This window comes from Clupea harengus, chromosome 11 (assembly GCF_900700415.2).
Source record: "Clupea harengus chromosome 11, Ch_v2.0.2, whole genome shotgun sequence".
Classification (NCBI taxonomy): domain Eukaryota; kingdom Metazoa; phylum Chordata; class Actinopteri; order Clupeiformes; family Clupeidae; genus Clupea; species Clupea harengus.
Genome location: NC_045162.1, coordinates 23,044,411 through 23,069,500, shown reverse-complemented (window position 1 = coordinate 23,069,500; position 25,090 = coordinate 23,044,411). Strand labels below are relative to the sequence as shown.

At 44.8% G+C, this 25,090-nt stretch overlaps 2 protein-coding genes across 3 annotated transcripts in view; one reads left to right on the top strand and one right to left on the bottom strand.

Moving 5' to 3' along the window:
* The first annotated feature begins 1,328 nt into the window (after positions 1 to 1,328).
* Positions 1,329 to 25,090, top strand: part of LOC105894600 (glutamate receptor ionotropic, NMDA 2D) — a 63,035-nt gene continuing 39,273 nt past the window's right edge. Inside the window, exon 1 of the mRNA XM_031576311.2 lies at positions 1,329 to 1,424. The gene's annotated coding sequence lies outside the window, so the exon portion shown is untranslated. The remainder of the gene's footprint in view (positions 1,425 to 25,090) is intronic.
* pitpnc1b (phosphatidylinositol transfer protein cytoplasmic 1b) lies at positions 7,613 to 24,984 on the bottom strand. 2 transcript variants are annotated; one of them, XM_031576315.2, is made up of 10 exons: positions 23,227 to 24,984; positions 15,853 to 16,001; positions 14,644 to 14,732; positions 14,077 to 14,084; positions 13,554 to 13,625; positions 12,392 to 12,484; positions 11,220 to 11,375; positions 10,586 to 10,649; positions 10,199 to 10,282; positions 7,613 to 8,512 (listed from the first exon to the last, which is right to left on the bottom strand). In XM_031576315.2, the coding sequence occupies exons 2-10, from the start codon at positions 15,978 to 15,980 to the stop codon at positions 8,322 to 8,324; spliced, it is 885 nt and encodes a 294-aa protein (XP_031432175.1). In that variant the 5' UTR covers positions 15,981 to 16,001; positions 23,227 to 24,984; the 3' UTR covers positions 7,613 to 8,321. The 2 variants fall into 2 exon arrangements, with proteins under 2 accessions (XP_031432175.1, XP_012676567.2); XM_012821113.3 differs by lacking the exon at positions 23,227 to 24,984 and adding an exon at positions 17,668 to 18,532.

Sequence of the window (25,090 nt, the reverse complement as noted above, 5' to 3'; positions counted from 1 at the left end):
CAGTGCTAATGGGGACACTATGTCTGATAATCAGAGATGCTGTCCTCACTTAGAATGCAGTGAGACACTGGAGAATCTAAGTGTCTATTTGTGAAATGTTTTGGTCTTTCAAACCTGTCTGCTCTGAACAATCCAAGAAAAAAACGATATACTTCCAGTGATTTAATTTACCCATTGGACTATTTATTAAGTAATTTATTCAAGCATTGGTCTCACTCCTGTTGAAATTGTATGTTTCTGAAAAAAATAAAGTCTTAATTGATTTTTTGCCCACCCACTCTGATGTGATATTTTATAACTAACACCATGTAAATCATTTCATTGTGATTTAAAAAAAAACAAGTGGGTCCTCAGTAAGTGACTGATTAAATGAGTATAACAATTGTTTTGGGCCTGCATTTAGGATGCTTCAGTGAGTTCACAAACAACCAATACATATTATGTTTCAAAACTATTCCAAAGTCACTCTTCCAGCTTTTGATATACGATAAAAACATATTAGTTATATAATACATGTACATATTTATGTAGCTTTATATAGCTACGCTACATCAAATTTATCTCATGAATGAATAATTTAATACAACGGATTACTATAAATTTGGTACTTATTGCTAGAAGCTGAAAATCATGCCTAGAGAACTAAGGATATGATTGGATGCAGGTCCACTGAAGTAGAGTATGCTCACCTCTCTAGAAGTGTAAAGTGAGTGAAGACAAATCTACACACTGACATACAGCTTTTGCTACTGTTTACAAGTGACACCTCATTAATGATGCATTGCCCCCCAATTTTACATATCCCTTTTTGAAAAATGTATGCACACTGGTTTATTAAATATTAAGCCAGTGTAATAAATACTGTTTACATACTGTATGTCTACATAATTCATCCAGCCTATAATGTCCAGGCTGGTTGCATCTGTAAGGGCCTCAAAATGTTTGCAGCAGTTGTAAGTCAGGTGACTTTATTTTACAGCTCTTTAAGAGAGATTTTTCATTATTATTTGTTTCACTGGGCACAGACTAAAAAGCTATAGCCTATATACACACACACTTCTATGCTTTGAGAAAACAGTGGGCCTAGATCTCTTGTTGAACATTGGTCTTTAGGAGATAAAAACATTCCAAGGTGGTCAGTAATGCCAGAAAAGGAAGAAGATAAAAGACATGCCTGAGTAAAAATTTAAATAAACTTTGGTAACCATCTAACAAGGGGAATCACATAAAATATATATCAGGCATTCATCTATCGAGGGGTTAGTTGCGTTTTCCTACACCTAGAACCTGTGCTCGACATGGGTGAACAGCATTTAATGAGTTTCCATATAATGACTTCTGCTGTTTCGCGGATCTTGCTGTTCCCTCGCCTTCCCTCTGAAACCCCATTCTCCCACTATTTCATGGAAATTAAGAGCGAAAAGGTAGGCTACATTTCATATGTAAAGCAGCCCAATGGGTGGACGACATAGTCTTTCTCTCCCTCTCTCTCACTCTCTGCTCTCTCTGCGGGGGATTGCTGAGACGTGTTCGTGCTTTGATCGCCAGCAGAAGGTCAGGTTCATTCGATTTCCACGGTTCATCGCAGAGTTGCATGACTCTGGGTTCCGGCCCCCTGGGTAGCTAAACTGAGGGGAGCTTAATTGCTCTGGCTTCAGTGCCACTGCACACACGTCGGATTTAGCCGATCTAAACTAGCAAACGTCAATATCTCCATGTGGTAAAATGACCAGAATGTGCTCGGAGAGTGCTTAAATCACCGAGGGTCGCTTACCTGCAGGAACTATGGGAAAACTGTTTTTACAGGCCTTCTCTGACCAACGAAAGCCTTGTTTATTGGTTTTGCTGCAGTGTGTCGTTAAGCTGCAACCTCATGCCCTTTCATATTTTGATCAATTATATCTAAGGAAGGCAACCTGAAGCGATCCACTACATACCACTGACTTAAAACATTATGTATGTTCGATCTTATGCCTCCCCAGAAGATTCTTTTTTCAGAATTTTGAGTAGATTTGAGTAGATCAGATTGATCTGTCAGACAGCTGAGAGGGGGATGACACTACACAGCCAGTCCTTAACAGACAGTCATTCATGGATACATATATTCTTTTTAAAACTATCAATCATGTCTTCATTGGAAAAGTGCACAAAGGTGCATCAATCACCGTGAGTGACGTCTAATTTCATTGACTATTTAAAGACAGCTCATGGTAAAGTCCACTGATCAATTGCATGGCGGTTCTCCGAAGAACCAGTTTTCCAATCATATCCGAAAGAAAAATCTGAATCAATGTATCACATGTGCTAGGCGTTTGAAATGACCTTCTTCGTGGCATTTCTAAATGAAGGCCAAGCTTTTCTGAGGTGTGTGGTTGCGTGTGATGGATGGTGTCAGTGGTATGTGTGTGTCTGAGCCTGTAGTCAAGGACTCCCCTCCCCTTCTTCTGTGCTCTCGTGCACAGCTGATTGGCTCAGAGGCGTGTCTCTGGAAAGCAGGGATGCAGCCAAGATGCAACAGGGAGTCACAGAGATGAAGGTGAGAGGATGACCTCTCCTCTATCTCTGTTTCTTCTGTCCCTCCATGGTGGTGTCCTTTCTCTCTCATTCACTGTGTCTGTCTATTTATCTCCCTCGCCCTCAGACAGACACACACACACACACACATTCACACACACACACACACACACACACACACACACACACACACCTAGTGTTGGGATCAGTGCAGCTTGAGTAGAGACACATTGCGGTATCTGTTTTCTCTGCTGGGTGTCTGTCTGAGCAGGTGGAGTCATGGCAGCCAAATGACCCAAATGAAAATGATTACATAACGACCTGCTCATAATCACTATGCATATGTCAACACGCTTAGCCACTGAAGGTCAAATGACTGCAGTTTACAGCAGTTCAGGTGTGTTTAGCAAAAGTCCAGTCTATTTGGGCCAGTTGGGTCTTGGTCAAGTTTTATCTCACCTTCAATGCAGCTCAAAAAAGTACTAGGGCGCACTGTGCTGCCTTGGATCAGGTCTTGCTGGACGGACAGAATGCTATGGAGGAGAGAAAGGGAGGATGGATTGGAGGAAGAGAAAGACAGAGACCCTCGGCTCCATGCTAGAGAATGTTGAGTGATGGTGATGACTTTATACAGTACATGCTTCAGATAGTGATCTACGCAGAGAAGAGTGGTAATTACTGCAGCATACAGACAAGAGATTCAGAAGATCCACATCAAGTGGCTACGATAAGAATCAGTTGCATGCCTTTCTCTCTCTCTCCTCCTGTTTGTCTGTTCACATTGTTTCTTTTTTTTTCTCTTCTCTTTTCTTCCTCTTCACCGCTCACTCCCTTCTGACTAATATTGTGTACACAGTATCTTTTTGTCTGTCCTACCTGCTCTCTCTTCACCGCTATCTCTCAGATAATAATGATTTATTTTTTCTGATAATAATAATGGTAATATATACAGGGTCTTTGATATTTGCTCTAATAGTTGGCCTTCATCTTGGGGGGCGGCGGGTGGATGCCTCTCTTGTGCTCATGCATATGAATGTTCGAGTAGCCCCTAATTCCCACCGCATGCAAGGTCAGTGTCCGCGAAGCTAGTCAGAGGGGATTCGCTTTATCTGAATACCCACACGCTAACACAGAGCCACGAGCATGTAAGAGCTTCCCCGTAGGGCCATGGGATCAGGCTGTCAGGAATTACAGTTTTGCTGTGTGTGTGTGTGTGTGTGCCTGTGTGTGTGTGTCTGTGTGTGTGTGTCTGTGTGTGTGTGTCTGTGTGTGGGGCTGCAGAGCCATGTTCACTCATATGCTAATCTCGGCCTGGGAAAGTTGGCCGCGACGAGAAGAGCGCTGCGTGGCGCCTCTGAGAGCAGTCAGCATGTCCTCCCTGCTGCTGAAGGGGCCGGCGTCTGTGCCAGAGCAGGCAGGCGCCTCTGTGCTGTGTGTCAAGAAACAGTGGCCAGATCCCCAGCAGCAGCACGACTGGGACCCCAGCGGCTTCTCCCCGGCTAAAGCCAGCGCACCTGATGCTACCTATCAGGCGGCCCATTTAAGACCTTAATTCACTGAATCAGATGTGTTCTAATTTGTGGGAAATGAAAGTTTGGCCGCTTGATGTTTGGAAGTGGCTGCCCCCTTGCCTGCAGTCAGTTCCATCAAGCGGTGAAATAAATCTGTGCAAATGCACACCTGGCTATTTGAAATCCCAGGAACCTTTGTCTCTGGAATTAATTGAAAGCCATCCATTCATTCAGTCATCCTCTTGGGCCCACAAATGCCTGTGACAGGTCCTGTACTAGCCAGCATCGCATCCAATACCCCCCCCCCCCCCCCCCCCCCCCCTCCCCCTTTGCTGCAAGACTGTGGAGATGACTTCAGCTGGTCCTGCCCATTTGTGTCGCATCTTCACTGGCCTGTAAAATAACGCTGACAGACAGAGACTGACGGGGGGTGGGGGCGGGGGGGTTTGCCAGCCGCTAACACTTTCCGCCCAGTCCCCCTTGATTGATGGCACGGGAGCAGGAAGTCAGCTGTGTGGAAAAGCTGCCGTCAGCCTGACGAGTGGTACCAATCGTTTCCTAATTCCTTTGCATGTCAAATCCCCCTTTTTTCCACATGGTTTTGACCCAGCTCTGGTGCCATATGTACCGTAACAACGGTCTCACTCAATTTCCTCTGGTGACAGTTAGAAATGTACTTTATATCAGGTCAGAGTGACACGGCAAGGATATCTCGTCGACCTTGTCTTGCCATGTATTCATCATGTATCTTTATAAGCATAAAGAGGGTATTTTTTTTTGCTGAGGTGTGTGTGTGCGTGCGGTGTAACGCCATTCGGACTAAGTAAGCCTGCTTTTTTTTTTTTTGCGCATGGTTTTTATTTAAAATGGACATGGCTGGGGGAAAAAAAAGCTGGAGCCTCTGTAAACACATCCTCCTCTTTAGTATGCACGGGGTAGCGGAATGTGTGCCTAAGGCCATGTACAGTCATGACGGAAGATCTGTAAGGAAGACTACAGTCCCCCTTTTTCCACAATAGCCCGCCATTAATATTCATTAAAAAGCTCTGGGGGGCCAAAAGGGCAGTGGGGGAGCGCTACACTCGTCCTCCAGTTGGACTGAACGGCGTACCGTGCAATATGGAGTTCACGAGGGAGAAAAAAAAACAAGTTCCCGTAGCAACTGAGCATTAAAAAGCACCACTCATCTACATATAACGGATGGTGAAAGAGAGAGGAAAGGTCTGAGTTTGAGCACAATGAAGGACTGAGAGCTGCCGGGCTTATCTCTCCCCGTGCCTCTCGCTATCCATCAGCCTTGGCTTTGCTTAGACCATCCATCCATTCCCCCCGCGCAGGTCCGCAGGTCAGTGCACCTCTGCGATGCGTCGTTTTACAAACGATCACAGCAGCCCGAGATATGATTTCATCAGCGCTGTATGCAAATAACAACAAAGAAATGGAACTGTGATGGGTGTGTGGGTAGAAGGCGTGAGATGAGATGAGGATGGGAAAAAGTAGCAGGGAGAGAGGGAGGGAGTGGGAGAATGAAGATTCACCTCCAGCTATCTGATGCATGTTTTAATAGAAATGTTCAGGGCCGCCTTACAGGAAAAAAAAGCAGACGAGAGAGAGACACATTGAAGATGTTCATTAGATTTCTTCCTATATGCTGATTTTCTCTCTCCCTCTCCCAGTTCTATCATTAGGATTCCACTCACATCGGATGGGTGGAGGTGGGTGGTGGTGGTGGTGGTGGTGGTGGTGGTGGGGTTCTAGTGTTTAGGCTCATCCATTATGACTTGTTACTGTATTGTTTTGCACGTGTTCCCAGTATGCCTATCTGTTTGTGTTATGATGTATGCCATAATTGCCCTGTCTTAGAGCAACTGAAGAATGTAATTTCACCTTTGTGGATCAATAAAGGCTCTTCTATTAAGCTCCATTCTGTTTCATTAAAAAGCATATGCTGCATTGCACTGCAGTTCTGCTGCTGAAATTAATGGGCAGGATGGGCCAATTAAAGTTGGGCTCTTCATGGGCGTGCTGATTAGGTTATTTAGGGCGTGAATTTCAATGAATGCCTTCCAAACATTCATACACTACTCCCTCAGGGAGGGAGAGAGAGAGAGAGAATGTGTGCACTCTGTGTATGTGTGTGTGGGTGTGTGTGTGTGTGTGTGCATGCGTGTAAGAGACATAATTACACCTCATAAATTACCCCCGAACTGCCTTTTTTACTGTCCCATAATTCGCTAGAAAAGAAACAAAGTTGTGTCTTTATCAGGGGCCAGGCAGCTCTTCCTGTGGATTAAGCTCAGTAATATGAAGCACTAGACCCAGATCCTAAGACAGGATCAATCGCCTTTGGCAGCTGAGCATGTAGGAAATTACAGACCAAAATGGACCACAGGCACTTGTAAGTCTTGGCACAACTGTGGGATATTATCTGTGAAGGACCTAATGGCCCCTTCTGTGGGAGAGACATGGATATGGAATTGAAATGAGACGTTTACATCATGAGGCTGTTGATCAATGCCGGGCAGTTTCTGTGGGCCTGCTCTAAAGGTGTATTGATCTATTGGTTGAGCTCATATATCAGGGGGTTAATGTGTAGGACAAACGCATTATTTCTGTGAAAGGCCTTCGCAAACCCCCCCTCTCTCCAAGTTGCTGCAGTGCATCAGGATCAAATGTTGCCAGTTTAAAATAAAGACTGGGCTAAATCCCTCAGATGCCACAAAAGAATTAAAAATGGCCACTAAGACCAAGGGAACTAAAGAAGGAGAAAGCGCCGAGCTAAGACAAGGCGGTGAAGACAGTAACTTTTTATACAACACTGATATTGCAATAGGAGTAATTTAACATTTTTTCAGATAAAATGTTCTTGTATAATTATTTAGAGGCAGCGCCGATGTAATGAACTCTATACATCACATGCTTCAGAAACACTCTCCGGAGACAGGGAGAACAGAAGAGCAGCAGTGGGGCAAATCTGAAGGATGAAGACAGAGAGAGGGCGAGGCGCAGGATGATTATTGGAAGTGAGAGCAAAAGCTACTGCATCTCTGCAGACCCTTGCAGTGCTTCAGCTGTTTTTCTTTTCTATGTATGGCAAGGCCTGGATCTCTCTCTCTCTCTCTCTCTCTCTCTCTCTCTCTCTCTCTCTCTCTCTCTTTCTCTATCCCTCTCTCTCTCTCCCCATGCCTCTGAAGAGAAGCATGAACATCAGATGAATGTGGTGGAGGAGAACGGGAAAGAGGGCAAGCCTCGGCGCAAATTACACGCGTTGGAAGAATAGCCGATGACAGCAAAAGAGGATTCGTCTCTCTCTCTGTCGATTTGTTTCCTCCAATGTTCTCAAACTTTTCCATCTCAAATCCTTTTAATCATAGCTTCCTCTCCACTACGCACTGCTCAGGGGGAGATGTGCCGTGGACGTCAATTTTTCCCCTTTGTTGCCTAAAGACTGTGGCGCTAACCCAATTTCCTGATGAATACCTCACCTCTGTAGTGATCAATCTACCGCTCGCTAGTTTCTGACGGCAAAGAGGATCCAGTCATTTAAAAACTGAGAATCACACTGGGGAGGAAAACATAGACATTTCTAGAGCCTGAGGGAATTTATTGTACTTCTGCAAGTTTCACATTGACAAAATATATACATACACTTGTGTCCACTGTAACTTTAACTCTCTCGTAATCACACAGTTTGATTACTGCTGTTCACACTTCGATTGCTATTGGTTTTTAGGGGCAGGGTCACGCGTCATTAAACAGGTCGTGTCAAAATATTGACAAGGTTAAGGATAAACCAAGCTTTCTCTGTTGCCTCCTTTAGCTTATGAACATCGTGAAGCCAATGATTCGACATCTCACTCAATAACTAAACGGAACGCGTGGGAATGCCATTCGAGACACAGCGTGATGCATACAGCCAGGGCTCATGGCATGCACTCAATTGTCACTTCACCTGTCTGCTGTCCACCAGTTTGTTCTGGGTTAAATGAGTAGTGTGAAAAAAAAAAGTAGAACGAAACGAGGAGTCAACCACATAAGTTCTCTAAGAGTCTCTCTAAATAGCCAGCATCTTAGTGAGGCACCAGCGAGTATGTGGGAATTTGCTGTGAAAGACACTTATTTATAAACACAGCCACTTTAGTTGTTTTATATGTAGACATGGTTGGGGAAGGGGATGTAAGGCACATTATATTGGCTTGTTTGGGGGTGGAGGCAGGGCATTAGGTGAAGCCAGTCTATGGAACATGGCTCCAAAGTACCATGGTGAGAAGGGGTGGGGTGTTTGGGATGGTGTAGTTATTCTGGCATGGAATTCAGCCTCCCTTTGCTCGACACCTCCATCGATGAGCAGGAGGAGGACTTGGGGGAGGAGGAGGAGGAGGAGGTGGCAGAGTTGGGGATGGCTGCAGTCCTCACCCCCATCTTCTTCAAAGAGCACTCGTCTGTGACCGAGATGGAGCGAGAGAAGGCGGGACGAGGGGCTGCTTCTAAGAGAGAGAGAGAGAGAGAGAGAGTCAGGAGATGGAAGCACTGAGTGTGTCTGTAGTGAGTATATGTGTGTGACAGTGAAAAGGAAGGAGGGAGAAGCACTGTGTGTATATATGCCTGGGAGGGAGATTACAACCAATTTTAGACTCATCACAGACAAAACAGATCTCCCTATGAATAGTGCATAACATGACAAACACAAAAATACTCCCCTTGCCAACTGGATACCCTCATTTGTTCTGGGGTATTTCCATGTTTGCACATACACTCACTTGTTTGCATGGATATTAACTAATGCTGGCGGAACAGCTGCTCCTATTTACATCCTGACTTCATTGGGCAGTATGCTACTGCCATAGAGACATCCTGCAGTAACGCTGTCCTGCCTGTGAGTGGCGGTGGCGACACACACTGCCGGGGGATGAGCAATGACTGCAGGTCTATTACAGAGTGATGGTTCCCATCATGAGGGGAAAGTGGCAGGCTGCTGCTGGCCATATTGTGGACGCTGACAGGGATATTTACTATGCTGCTGCAGTACCACTGGATTACCATTAGAGGGCAGTGTGAAGCCCATAAGAGCAGCATCACGCATAGGCAGTCAAAGACCTGCGCTTCTTTGGCAGGCGCTCCCACATTGAGATGCATACACTGCCTCTGCTGCTAAAGCTGTACAAGCGCAAACACAAGCACACATTTAGGCACACGTGAAAGCCACAACTGGCAAGGTTAAAGAACCACCCCCTCACCTCCAACCCCTCAAGCGTGTAATTCTTTCTGCTCAGCTCTCACTTCAACTTGATTTTTTTCACTTTTTCCATTTGGTTGATGTGGCTGGTTGTATGAAATAGCAAACCAAGAGTGCATGGGCAGGTTGAGATAGAAAGAGAGCCCATCAGTGCCGCCACACATACACTAAATGTGGCTGGAGCTGAATGAAAGTGTGACTGTGTTTTAATAAAAGGCTCCTACCTCCTGCAGCTACAATGCACTCTTACATATACATTTCTATGGCAACACACACAGCATACACTTACATACTCACTCTTAGTCACTCTCCTCTATCCCCTTCTCTCTCCTTTTTCACATGCACCCACACACACACACACACACACACACACACACATACATACACACACATACGTACACACACACATACACATACATACAAACACACATACATACACACACACACACACACACACACACGCGCACACACACATGCACCCACACACACACACACACACACATACACATACATACACACACACATACTCATACACATCCCCAAACATATGCACACACACTGTGTGACATTTACAGTAAGTGCTGCATGGCTAGATATTTATGATGCAGATGTGATGATGGGGCTGAGTTCAGGAGGGTAGCTGCATTACACTATTCATCACCACTGACGCAGTGGCATTTACCACACACCACACACCACACACCACGACAGAACACCTTCCATGGCTCTCCACCACTCTCCCTCACCCTCTCTTTTCCTCGCTCATCATTCATTCTCTTCTTCATCTCTCTTTCTCTTTCTCTCTCTCTTTCCCCCTCTCTTTCACTCACTCACTCACTCACTCACTCACTCACTCACTCACACACACACCACACACACACACACACACACACAGCGTTCCTCTCTAATAGCATATAATTGCAAGCTTTAACTGTACCTTTATTCTCTGTGCTTTTGAGTTTGTTGTTGGTCTCTTCTTGCAGGTGTTTCTCGTACTCACGCACGTCCTCCAGGCTCATCCCTGGGTGGGGCAAAAACAGAGAGAAAGTGTATCGGCAAACCACCCCGCTCCGAGTCACGTGTCTGACATACCGTATTATTGACTAAATGAGCTAGAGCATGAAGATGCATATGCTGTCAACGGTTCTTCCACTCGCAGTGTCTCCTCTAACATTTCAAAGAGAGCGGTGCACCTCATATCGCCTTTATCTTACAGCGCGTGCTTTTGAACCGCTGTCAGCTGGTTTGTATGAGTCTTGGTAATAAGCACAGGTTTGACCAATATTGTTTGTAGTGTAATGGGAGTTACATGAAGGGTAATTACCATGCCAGTCATCTAACCAGGCTACAGCCTGTCTGTGTCCCACTAGCAGGATGTCACGGATGGCCTGTGAAGAACATATCACAGCATGTCAAGTTACGTTACACACAGCATCTCTATATGATGCAACACCAGGACAATCAGAGAACAGCATGACATTGCCTTGTTGAGTTGTAGGTCATGGCATGATTTTTGTTAGAGTGTTATAGATTTAATATGCACGCTTTAGACTTTATGACATTATGTAGAGTAAAATGGCATTTGGCTGAGGGAATAAAAAAATGGCTTTAATGTCACTGAGGACTTTTCCTTTTACTGACAGTTTCCCATTTGGACAGGAAATGGAAATTTGACCACAACCTTCATCTTACTTCTTCACCACTGGAGTTTTTAAGAGGTAATAGGCAAAGGTGTGATGAGATTTTGAAACGTACGCTATTATGGGAGTTAATGCCTCGGCGAAACGCATAATGGGGTACTGTAAGGTGATTGCTGCGGCTGTCCAAGAACACCTTTCAAGCCTCACATCTCCATATGAACTGCCATCACTGGATTCCGCTCTCATCTCACCGCTCGAGCTAAATGAATGTGGCAGAAGGACACGGAGGGAGGGGCGCTGTTGTTCTCTGTTCCCTACCTTGTGGATGAATTCCTCAGTCCTGGTCTGAAATCCGTACACCTCGAAGCTGCAGTGCACCTTCTTGTAGGAGCACATGATCGGCTTGCTGCTGTTCCTCCAGCCATCCACCAGGGGGCCGCGCCCAGTCTTCGCTGACACCCAGCTGCTGAGGTCCTGCCGGGGGTTAAGCATTTAGAGATTACCTGCTGAGTGAGCACCACACCAGAGGTGGCCCTGGGTGTGTGTGTGCCTCTGTGTGTGAGTGAGTGTGTGTACATGCATGTGTGTGCATGTGAGGATCGAGTAAAAAGATGCTTACTGAGAGCATACTATATATTTTTGAGCAATTGGCGTGTTGGTGTGTGTGTGTGTGTACATATGTGTGAGCGTGAGTGTGGAGCAGGGAAGGGCAGAGCAAACTGATGTTTTTTTGAGAGCCAACTGTATATTTTTCTGGTGGTTGCTGCATTGGTGTGTGTGTGTGTGTGTGTGTGTGTGTGTATGTATGTGTGTGCATGTGCGTGTACAAGGGAGGATGCATGGGGGAAAATAGGGCATCTACCTAAAAGGGCAACAAGCAGAAATCCCTGGGATCAGAGCTGACCCTGGGTTTCTCACTGCAAGAGCTAAAATAAATAATAGAGCTGACACTGAGTGATCTCAGACTGCACATCTTAGAATAGTGCACGTTTGATGTCTCCTGTGTTCTGACTGCAGGAGACATAAGCACGCATTATAATGACACAAGCTGTTACTGTGCAAACGTCAAACATAAAAGCAGTGTTCTGCCTAAGTGTGTAGGTGTGTGTGTGTGTCAGTGTGTGTGTGTGTTTGTGATACCACTCACAAGACGTGTGGGAAGGTGTGTGCTCACGTCAGAGTTCAAAACCTGCTTGCCTGTGTAGACCTGTTTCATACTACATGAGTTATGTGCAGATGTGTGTGAATGTGTGAAATTCAGTTTATCCACACATAAATTCATATGCGGAAGCTAATGAAAAACCCTGATGCTGCATTTCACAGAGATGAATTCTGTGCTTGCTAGACCAGTAGTGTAGGTTCACCAGCAGAACAGACAATCAGAAAACAGAATCTAGAATGCCTTTACAGCGTATATGTGTTTACATGCATGTGTGTATATGCGTTTCCATGCGTGTGTGCTTTAAGAATGTGGTTTTGTTTGCCGGCACCTCTGACGTCTTGTAGTGCTTCTCAGGATATGGATCTGTCAAAATGTCCAAAAAGCACACATTGTCTTTTGGGGTGGGGCTTCCTCCAAACACCTGAATGATCACAAGATAAAAACAGGGTGACACGTGTTTTAGCCGTGTTGATGGTCACACCTGAATGATCACAAGATAAAAACAGGGTGACACGTGTTTTAGCCGTGTTGATGGTCACACCTGAAAGGTCACAAGTTAAAACAGGGTGACACGTGTTTTAGCAGTGTTGATGGTCCAAACCGTCTCTGCCTCGCAAAAACACACCCCACAGACGCACTGTCGCTCGCGCTGGAGCACCAATGCGCCTCTGGTGAATACTGGGGAGGCAAACAACCCTTCATGACACACCTGACACCCACAAATCTGAAATCAACAAGGTGGAACAACCTGAAGAACAACCGGGGGCTCAGTGGCCCCCGGGGTGGCGTCCCATCCAGGCAAATGAGAGAAGACACCCAGCGTGTTATTTCTTATCATTAGGCCATAACTGTCTGGGTTTCACAAGGCCGAAGTGCTTTGGTGTGTTTAATGGCCGCTGCGCCTGTGGTGTAGCTCGCCCCGCCGTGCTGACACTTTCATGTGTGTTATCTGTTATACCCGCTCCACCATACATCTTCCTGTGTTACGCAGTGCTAAGCGCGCGTGCCCGTGTGTGTGTGTCTTTTCTCATTCTTTCTCTCCCTTCGCCTTGCTGCGGTTTAAGTGGTGGCAGTGTGATGGAAACAGTGAGGGAACAACAGAAACAAAACTCCCCCGGTCCTCTCATCTCCCAAGTATGCCGCTTGGAGCTGCTTCAGCGTGTTGGGGCTTGTTTTTTCTCCGAGCCTTTCTACCCCAAAAACATTCAATTACTTGGGGACTGTAGGAACAGTAATGACACCGCGACGGGCCTGAGCAGGTTCCCCTGGCTCTGCGTGAATGCCAATGCTCCAGGACTTCTCAACTTACACCAGTGAAAATAGAGATAAGATTGCAGTGAACACCATGCCAGGCAGCAAGGTCAATAAAGGTCATTGTGATGTTGATGAATAGGTGGTAATGCCCTATTGTGCTGAAAGCAACACCGGTAAGAGGATTAGTTTCTCTTTGGAGTAAAGACAGGATTGTGTTGTGCTAGTGCGAGACTCACATTATCACTCTGCCCATTGTCGTTCTGGAACTTCGTCTCAATCCTTATGTTAAACTTTGGAATGAAGGAACACTGAAAGAGAGAGAGAGAGTGATAGTGAGAGAAAGAGAGAGAGAGAGCGAGAGAGCGAGAGAGAGAAGGTGGGTGGATTGGTGGCAAATAGTGGTACAATGAAAATAAAAGGATAAAATAGTATGTAAATCCAACAAAGAAGGGACTGATCAAATGTAACAGTGAGTACACCTCGATCCCCGACACCTTAAGAGACGCACCCTAGCACCCATGGGCTTTAGCGTCTTTGCAAGCACACCTGCCTCCCATGTCCGAGGTTGCAAGGTGGCTATCTACACAACGCAGGCTACACAAACACAGAGAAGCCAAAGAACTAGACAATACATTGTAGGGAGGCTGCATGGGGAGACTGAAGGGGAGCAGAGAACCTGTGCTGTATCCACAAGACCAGCAAATGAAAGGCATATATTATACTGCATCCATCCAAGGGATAATATGTGAGCATACTTACTGAGTACTCTGCAGCACCGTGGGGTTTAGCATGAGAAACGCGAGAGGTGGGAGAGAGAGAGAAGGAGATGGGGGAGAGAGAGAGAAGGAGAGGGGGGAGAGAGGTGGGAGAGAGAGAGAAGGAGAGAGGGGAGAGAGGTGGGAGAGAGAGAGAAGAGGAGGGGGGGGGGGTAGAGAAAGTGGGAAAAATGGGCTGGTTAGATCAATGATGTCACTGGTGCATTATACCTCTATATCTATAATTTTCTTAAAGGACACCCAGTGTAGGACACACAACAAGAACAATACATATACACACACACACACACGCACGCATGCGCACACACACATAAACACACACTGAGTCACGTGTCAGCGTGAGCGCAGTCAAATAGCACCATTCTTTAAACGCAGTGTATTGACAGTGGCCAAAGTAAATGGGACATGTGGTTCATTAGTGGTGCATTACCGGTGACAGATGAGGTTGTGTGCCGATGTGTTGGTGTGCAGAGTGTGTATACGAGACTCATTGTAGGTGTGCAAGCATCCGTGCACGCACGGTGAATGCCAATGGGAGCACTTCACTGACCGGTGATGGTGTAAGGGTAGAAGTTCCAGGCCGTCTCTGTCACATAGAATATCCGTGGGATGAACCCCTTCATCCAGTTAGGCAGCTTACTGGACATGGGAAAACACGATGACAGCGATGGGGGTTTGAGGTTAGAAATGCTGAGCTTTTAGTTCTTTTATTGTTAACAGCTATGCTGGATTTGAAGAGTTGAAACAGTGATGAGGGGAACAGATGGGGGATGATAACTCATTATGTTCTGCTGAGAAAGGCGCAGGACACCTTTAAAGGTGTGTCCACGTGCCCTTTGCATCAGAGGACGCAAGCAAAAGAGCACACGATAACAAACTATGCCTTTCGAGATAAGACAAGGTTGGAAAGGAATGAGGCTGTTTATTTTCCCTCCCTGACCTGTCAGCGGGAGGCAAGATGGAGAGCTATACAGATAGATGGACAGAAAGATGAATGGATATAATGATGGCGGGTAAACAGAACAAAAGGCATACGTTCAGATAAATGACAAGGAGGGTGTGCATAGAGATAAAGACCCCACACAACATTCCTAGACTGGCTCTAATCCAGCAAGGGTTTAAATATCTTTCTGAGGTGGGAAATGCTCCATACCTTTAGGGCATGGTGAGACAAGCATTAGTCAAGCCTGGTAATTGAGCCAGTCAAGGTCATTAAGGGATCCACGGGACCCCTAGTGGGGCTGGTTAAAAGGATGCAGGGATGAAAGATGGGATGGTAAATATCTGAGGAGGAACAGGAGAGGGACAGGAGGCGCAGAGCAGTGAGGAGGCCTTGGACAGGAGGTGCAGGTGCAGAGACGTGTAGTTAAGTTGTGATGTCAGGGGGTTGAACGGCACAAAGCAAAAGGATCGAAGGAGCAACTCAAACAGTGTGCAGCAAATTACTGGTTACAAATTACTAACACATAGTAGCTGCTGGCAACATCAAGTATGAAATACTAGACAGGACACATAACACAAAAAAAATTCTGTGGAATAAGGGTGACAATAATACAAGGGGGATTCTACTAGAGAAGAACAAGACAGATACAAGTAGCAAGAATAACGAGGACTGTGAGCAGACACAGAAAAAGGGCAGCCAGTGTCCATGTACAAGAAAGGTCAAGAGATTACAGATGTAACCTATGGAGAGGACATGTTCATAGGCCGACTACCACCGGGGTCAGTGGTGGGATCACTGGCAGTGGGATAGCCTCACCTGCTGAGGTAGACGCGCTTCTCTGTGACCTGGCCGACGCCGTGCTGGGGGTGTGTGTCTGGCTCGTTGCGGAGCACCTCCACCCCCTCCCCTCCCACACTCTGCTCACTGCTGTGTTTACTGATCATGTAAAGCTGACCAATTTGATACTGAAGGAAAGAGATTGAGAGGTGGTGAGATAGAGGCAGGGGAAAGGGGTGGTGTGTGTGTGTCTGAGAGCGTGAGAAAGTCAGAAGTTAAAAGAGATAACAAGCAGAGAAAAGTCAAACTTAGTCACCTTCACCCTCTTGCCGAGCCGAACGTTCTATTTAGTGGTTTTATTTTTGTTTGTTAAAATCCATGTGTTTAGCCTCATCCATTTTAAATAAATATGCTTATTAAGACCGCTTCCTTCTCATAAGGGATTAAGGCCGCAAACTTTTTTCATTCACACTGAGATTACGAAACCAATCTGTTTCCACAAACATTCCTAATTTTTCAAGGGAAGCACAAGTGCATTTTTATTCAACGAGTGAATAGGACCTATTTCACATTATTAGAAGTAAGAGACACAGTTTCCAGCACTTGGACGTAAAATAATTACAGATTAAAGTTGTATGGTTTGTTTCATTTTTGGATTAACGGGACATTTTTCTAGGGTGGAGGAGTACTGGAGTAGACAATGAAAAGTCATTACTCAAAGTCAAAGAGGGGTAAGTGCTGGCAATTAAAACACATTCATCTGGTGAGTGATGGGGGAAAATCCCACTTTTTTGCATAATGTGCAGAAGACAAATGAGGTATACATTCCCTGCGTAGCTGTGAACCCAATACCCATGGCTAAAATCAAAGACCATCCACACTAGGTGTGACTGCACTGAATGTGTTTCCTGCAGCTATATTTAGCTCTGGTTAATAGAAACAGACAAACAGACAAATTGTGGGGGGAGGAGGGTGTATAAGAAGTGACATTCAAGGAAATCCCCGTAAGAAGAAATAATTTAGAGCTCAGTTGAGTAAAGCTCGCTCTGTTGTTCTGTGGTAAACTCCAAGGCCAGTAAAGACTTGGACAAAGGAGGGAACCAGTTTGACTAGTTTTTTTTGTGAGGATAATTGGACAAAGACATGCATATACACATACACATACACATATGCACACAGATACAAACACACACACACACACACACACATACACACACACACACACACACACACACACACACACACACACACACACACACACACACACACACACACACACACACAAACACACACACACACACACACACACACACACACACACACACACACACACACACACACACACAGATATTATCACAGGGCTCCATGCATGCAAATGGAACATGGGCTGTCAGAACACAGCAATTGTGTGTTTAATAATTCTGTGCCTCAGCTGGTTGTTAATTACACTACAGTGGTGTGTCATTATTGTAATTAACGGTGCTTTTGAGACACTAACCCTAAAAACTATTTACAGTGAACTGTGATACCATGAAATTGCGAAAATTTCCTTCCATCACATCAACAAAACCCCTGACTGTCTTTTAACCATGTAAAGAATGATTTAGTTTGATCTAACTTAACCGCTAAAGTGCTGTGATGTGTAAATAGATCAATCTCGTTTTTACAGCACTGCAGACTTGTCCCATAGTTCAGGTTGACATAGAGTACCTGCTTGACATTGAGAGGAACAGCTACTTCACCGTTGATTGAGACTACATGCTTCACACACCATGTTCACACCTACAGTCTGCCACCAGACCACAGCAAATACAAGCATACTCAAAACGAACGGAACTTTGACTGCACACTTACCTCGTCTACTGTCAGCGGCATACATATTCTGTACTCCTTGGTTAGCATTATGAGTGAAGTGTTGGATTCTTATCTGTTGCTCTGACTGGGTTCCTGTTAAGCTTCCTACCTCTCTTTCTTTCAGTATTCTATGCTGTATGTATGCTAAACTGAAACATGTTTTAAAAGTCTCAAAACCATTACGCAGACCTTCTAATTCCTTTTTCTTCTTCCTTCCTCTTCTCTGTAACGTTCTTGCTCTCTCGCTTTCTGCTGATGTTAGTTGCCCTTTGTGTCTTGCAGTGTTCACACAGTCAATGTGTATCCACAAAACTATTTTTATGTTCTCACTCACTTTTTTCTCATGTGTCTCTCATTAATCTCTTCACTCCTTAAGTCAACACTCAGCTCTGTCCTTCGCAATCATTGCCAGCTCTTATTTGCCAGTGTCTTTAGCAGGCAACTGTCGCCAGTGTGAAACTATGTCTGTCTGTCTTTCTTTCCTTTTTTTTCTTTCTCTTTCTTTTTCTGTTCGCTACTGGCCGCTTTCAAGTGTAACTGTGCTGTTGTGTTGCGGAACGTGCCCCTCCCCTGATTTTACCTCTTGACTTCAGGTTTCAGTGAGTTCCTTCCCTCCACTTATCTCACTCCCCCCCCCCCTCCGCCTTCAGCACTCCCTCTCTCTTCCCCTCCGCCCACCTCTCCCCACTCCCTCACCTGTGCTCTCCCACTCCCATGCTCTCTCTCAATCTCGCTAATCTCTCCCGCTTTCTGGCTCACACACACACACACACACACACAAACACATACACTAATGCTGACACAAACGCTAAAGCATGCTCTCTCACTTTCGCTCTCTCTCTCTGTCACACACACGCGCACACACACACACACACACGCACGCGCACACACACACACACACACACGCACACACGCACACACACACACACACACACACACACACACACACACACACACACAGACACAGTATCCTCTTTTTTGGTTCCTGTCTAAGTTGACACTTACTACTCATCTTTAAGAAAATGAAAAAAATAAATCTGATATACATGATAAAAATGAGCTCAGTAAGGCAACTGTGAAGCTACTGTGAAGGAGATACACATGTAAACTGAATCTAGGTCATCAAAGATAGTTTCAGACTCTTGCTGTGCCAGGGAGTTTTATGGTCTCTTTAAAGCTACAGAGGGCCTCAAAATGGATGACTAGAACGGTTGGGTCCAGATCAGATTAAATATTACCACAGATACAGTAGAAGCAGGGGGATAATTAAGGGTTACATAATGGCCAGCCTGTGGACTGAAACTTCAATGATGACACACCTGCGCTCATTAAGTTTCCCTACCACCACATAACAATTGCACAGTCGGGCCTAATATTGCACTGCTAATACAGCACCCCTCTGAAAAGCAATGCCAATTGAAATGGATGTCAGAGAATGAATGGAAGCTTGGGTGCATGAGGAAATGTGATATTTGTGAAAAACAAAGAGGTATATCTGGAATGACTCTTTTTAAGGGGTTAATTTGAATGTTTGATAAGCTGAAAATGAACATTGATATTAAATTTGTTTTTTACTCAAATGTTGCCAGTTACTGCTGTAAAGTGGTACACTACAATCAGAAGTCCTTCCTACATGGATTTGAGCAATGTTTAAATTGAAGAAAAAAACATGTTTTTGCGGTGCCTGGCATAGACATTCTTTTTTCCCCATACACACTCTTCTATGCCCTAAATTGGCCAGTTTCATAACTGACAAACTTTAACTAATGCTTGTTATCCCTCTGCCAGTGGGATTCCAAGTTTCACACGAAGGAGACATCAATGAAACACTTCTCATGATACCTACTGTTATTTATTGCATTTGTGGAGATGCAGCTAGCTAGAAAACACCTGGGAACCCCCGATAGTCACTGCATGAGTCATGTGATACGCTGCCAACGCCTGCAGGAATCCTGGCCCTCCAGGAATGAGACTACTGACCAGAGGTTCTAAAGCTTTGATCACGCAGGATGAGAAACACTCATGATCAGTGTGTGTGTGTGACAGTAAAGTCTCGAAGATTTTCCCATCAAGACATCCTTCTCTCAGACCTTTGAAAAGATAATGAATATTCTATCTGCCACAACACAATGCACACACACACACACATGGGTTTTAAGTAGTACTAACGCAGATCTCCTCTACAGTGAGGATAGAAAAGGGTCCTTTACACATGTGTCCCTACAAACTAAAGAAACAGTGTTTTAGCCCCTTAGTACCTTAGAGCAAAGTTGCATATTTCTCAGAGATATATAATCTCCTGTGATACAGGCAGTAATCAGGGGAGAGTGTTTCCTATTTAAAGCGTGGGCGGTGTGCCACGGGCAGAGAGTGGACACTTCAATTTCATGGCTGGTCTTACAGTCAGCAGGTCACCGCATCAGACACTTAGCATCCAGTGAGAGATGGGTCTGCCACCGACTCTGAGCTACCCTGCCTCACCTCGGGTTACCTATCAGCTCTAATACTTTTAACTCATAATTATGTGAACGCAGACTTCTGTATGGGTTATATCTGGGCGACAAAAAATACTTCTTTATGAGGATAGCCAGAGAATTGCATGGATTTCAAACTGGTCACAGTAAAATGGTTTTAAATCCCTCTATGAAAATTGAGGGGGGGGGGGGGCTATAAGTAATGTTGGCTTAACTCCTATAATGCTTGTTGTGGGGATCATTGGTTGGCCTGCGGCATTGATTGGCCAGCCCTTTTAATTGATATCTCCGTGGAGGACTGCCCGCACAGGGAGAGGGCCAAATTCCCGGATGAACCGGATTGAGAAGAGCACTCTTATTTCCATCGACTCCCTATCTCCCGCTGTCAAACCAGACCCAGACACTACGGATGGGTCGGGGAGATGGGTTAGGTTGTGTAGACTATTTTAGGCTACACAATTTGCAAAATACAACAAGCCACCAACCATGGGAAGTGTCTATAAAAACCTGTGAAATCCAAATATTGTTCAAATTGATTGCTGCGATTTCTCAAGCAACCCAAAGTGGGCTCCGATGGATCATATTGTGCATTCACGCAAAACTGGGCTCTGGAGTCTCTTCCCTCCTCATCAAACTAGAAGCCAGTCAAATCACTGCAATCTCCAGTTTCTGCAATGTCTGGGGTCTGCAAAAAGAATAATTCATATCATTCCTATTTTAAAATGCACCAATTACATTGTTTGATTTGTGTTCTACAATCAATTATGCATGTTTTGTCAGAAAGATGTACATTGGTGTTACTTGCATTTGCACCCAAGTCTGTTATTTTTTCAGTACTTTGCATGACAAGAAATGCCGTAGTTAAATTTGTGTGTTTTCAGATGAACAAAGCAAGCGGTAGAAACCATGGGGAGGCAATGAGTAGGCCTATCGGGGGTCCATCAGTTCATTTTAGTGGGGAACGGGTTTAAGCATCTTCACGAAAAACTGTTGACGGTTCCAAAAATTCTAACTATGATGATAAATAAATGTTGAGAGAGAAAGTGAATAAGCTGCATGTGATTGGTCAGTTTTGAGGATACTGTTGTGATGTTGTATTCCCATTAAAGGTGCCGTTTGCTATTCTGGTGAAAGGCTGTTGATATTTGAGCTCAACAGCCAATCAAAATACTCCTCTCCCTTCCGTGCTCACGAAGCAATGTGCTGGTTGGCTTGAATTGTTTATGGCTCGGTCCGAGCCACTATTTTTGTTTCCCATTTACAGAGCAAGTACTGTGTACGATTAACGGATATCTAAAGGACCATAAGGAGCAATTTGCAAGTTTGACAAAAAATGTATTGGATTAGAAAAGCGAACTATGCCTCTAAGACTAATATCTACCTTCCTCCTGTCTTTTTTCCATATGTTGTATTCATCATAGCTGGTCCCACTTGGCTCACTCACGCTGATGTCCAAAGGATGCCCTTTTATTCTGTTCAGTCTGGCTACGTATCCTGTGTAGGCACCACCAATGGACCTTATAATTAGAGTGAAAATGACTCATCCTAAATAAATCATCCTAAAATCACAGACATATCATGCCCCCCAACCTAACTCAATCAATCTGTTCCCATAGTAATGAATAATTAATATGAGTTTTGCTTTATCAAGTCATATCAAAGTGGGTGTGTGTGTGTGTTAGAGAGAGAGGTCTACTGCAGTGTTTGAGAATTAGCTCAGAGGAAAACAGATGAGCAAACAGAGATAGTCAAACAATTCGAATCAGAATCAGATTGGAGTAGTGCACAAAATGCACACACACACACACACACACACACACACACACTCACACACACACAGAGAAAGAGAGAGAGAAATTCCATGGAATACAACTCCCATGATATGTTCTTTAAAATCGCATTTTCCCATGTATTTTACGTTGCCGTTGCAACTGCCAGTCCTCTGTGTCCAATGAAAGTCAATGGTGTGCGGAAGAGTGATAGAACAGATGGGAGGGGTAAATTGATTGATGAATACAAATGAAGATTAATGCATACAGGAAGTAGATAAAACGCATCTGACACCACACTCTTCTTCAGATCTGAAGATTTAACCATGTTGTGTGCAGACTGACTGGCCTGTGATAGTGTGGGTTATTAATATAGAGGGCCACCACTAGGTCTTAATTGTCGATTATGATCCAGATATGGATTGCTCCACATCGGGTTTGTCAAGGAGACCTAATGTATATGTGAAAATGTGTATGTATGTATGCAGTGGACTGGTAGTAAGTTATTTCCTTATGGTTTTCCTGATGTTTAATTAAGAATACTGGCTATTTCCATCGCACTCTCTATAAAGGCACAAATCTGCTGGCACATACAGGCACTCTTGCTCTTACCACACTAACAGACACTGATGAATGTTCACTGAGGGGGAACTGACGAATCTACATGTCAATTAAGCCTGTGAGGCTTTCTGCTTCTCCATCAATAGCGCATCGCGATGGCTTCTGAAATGTACGAACTCACTAAAAGGTTAACCTTCCCAGTCAACTGATCATTTTACACCAACGTCTCCGATGAGTCCCGTGATGGACCGGAACCATTGTTTTTTTATCGTGACTTTTCAGTTTATTTTCCACAAACAGAAACAACATTAGAAACACAATGAGGGTTTTTCCCATTTGACATCTTACCCCTCTTCTAAGTGACTGTTGTTCAGGGAGAGACGGACAAGTGTGCAAAAGAAGGAAAGACAGTCGAGAGCAAAAGAGAGCAAACCAGTTCTTGTGACTTCTCTGAATCTGTTAAAAACTAATTCTAAACTGATTCCAGCAGTTTTACAATTCGTATGCGCACACAAGCGTACAACAAACACACACACACACACACACACACACACACACTGGTCCTCCTGGTTAACTGGACTCTGTCTCAGGAACTGCGGCACTGGCTGCTGCTACACACGATACTTCACACGCCCCATGCATATACTAGTCTCTTTCTCAAGAACCTACGGCATGTGCTGTATCACTCATGCTCCCACCTAGACGCGTGCCGTAGCCTATGCATTAAATGAACACACTGTTAGGGTGACACTCACATGTTGTCGGGTCGACAGCTAGTGTACAGGCGCACACCTCCGTTTTGCTAGAAGAAGCAGAAACAGCGATACGGCGCTAGAGAAACGCAGAGTGGGAGGGGTGGTGGACATGCAGTCAGAGGGAGGGGGTTCAAGCGCAATAGAGGACTGAGTGGTTCTAGTAAATATTTATATTGCATTATGATATGCGAGAGTGAGTGAGGGGAGGGGTGATGGAGAGCGGGAGAGAAGAAGAGAGAAAAGGACTGTGTTATTAATACTATTCCACACCGCTAAGTTTAGCATTCAACACGTGTCGCCGGTGATAGAGAGAGGAAGAGACGAAGAATGAGAGAGAGAGAGAGGGAGGAGGGAGAGAGAGGGGTTGACGGTTGCTAGGTGACGGGGAGCATATACTGAATTTTAACAAAAGAACAGGGAAGAGGGAGAGGGAGAGAGAGAGAGCGAAAGAGGGGAGAAAGGGAGGGAGTGATAGGTAGCGAGAAAGAGCTCGAGAAACTGAATACATGTTGGATATCTATGTACATGTATTTCTGGGGGGACAACCAGTAGAACAAGGATACCTCAAAAGAAATGATGTGAAAAGAATGGAGGGACGAAGGGAGAGAGGGGGGACAGGCTCGTGAAAAACAGTAAGTATATCTTTAATGAATGTTGCGCTTCGGGGAGATGTTTGGATAGCCTATCTTTTGAGATGGGCAGACGCAGTCGTGCGGAGCGGGGAAATGTGTCATTGACAGTGCGGGTAAGGTTCCGGGTGGCGGTGTTTGATGCGCTATATGTTGGAAAGATGGATGGCAGCAGATAGAGAGGTGGAAACGGCCGGCGCACGGGGCTTTGACCCCTCTGTCATTGCTTCGCGTGCACATAGATCGTACACTAACGTTTTAACATCATAAAACAAACATTCTTTTCCTTAGTGTTTTTTTCCTCACGCACTCATACAAACGTTTACATGTGGATTCACACACAGACTCTCACACACAAACATAGACGAGATTGCGCGCACACACACACACACCGCACAGAGAGGGACACTTAGTCGCGAGCTCAATTAGTGAATTCAGGAAAACAGCAGATCTGCTTGTCAATAGAATATTAAAACCCATTTAAAATGCTGCCCCGTCTTTGGTTGGAGCTGCAAGTATCGTTGGTATGCGCTGTCTCCCTGTGCCGTTTCACTTGTGTATGTTACTGCGGATTTATCAATATAAGTGAACAGAGCTATTGATGAAGCACACACTTCACATCGTATAGTTTGCATTCGCGCCTCTGTGTGTCTCCTTGCAGTTTGGATCGAGCTTTTTGTTAGCCGGTGTATCACCTCAAGTGTTTCTATTTATGTCTGAATATGTATTTATGTATGAAAAGGTGGAGAATTCTGAGTAAAAAAAAAAAAACTGAATTTTTCTCGGCAAAATCAGTCATTATTGCATATTTAGGGAACTACAAAAATTCAACAGGGAACGTTTTTCGTTCTCTCATCAAAACGAATTGCTCATGTTGTTCACATGCAGCTGAGATCAAATAATTATTCCCCAGATTGGTTTGAGCCTCTAGACATGCAGTGGTCTCACAAGCATTGTGTTGAGATTGCATCGTCATTTTGCTCAACTTCGCCTAGTGGTATTTGCACCAAGTTACTGTATGTTAGAGCACAGGTTGACATAAAAGGAAAACATCCCCAGGCCCAAGAGGGCATTGAGCCCATGGACTTGTTACTGCAAAGGGACATATCTGACCTACATGACAAGCATGGTGAACCTGCTGCAGTCTCTCTCTTTCTCCCTCTCCCTCTCTTTATGTCCTATGTCCTATACAGTGATGATGATGGACTAACAAAAGCTCAGGTTCAAGTGCGGTA

Excerpts from the sequence above, each read along its gene's own strand:
- pitpnc1b (XM_012821113.3), bottom strand. The coding sequence starts at position 17,715 with ATGCTAACCAAGGAGTACAGAATATGTATGCCGCTGACAGTAGACGAG. Across the intron at positions 12,485-13,553 it reads ACAATGGGCAGAGTGATAAT|GTGTTTGGAGGAAGCCCCAC; the intron begins GTGAGTCTCGCA and ends GTGATCATTCAG. Across the intron at positions 10,283-10,585 it reads CTGGTTAGATGACTGGCATG|GGATGAGCCTGGAGGACGTG; the intron begins GTAATTACCCTT and ends TGCCCCACCCAG.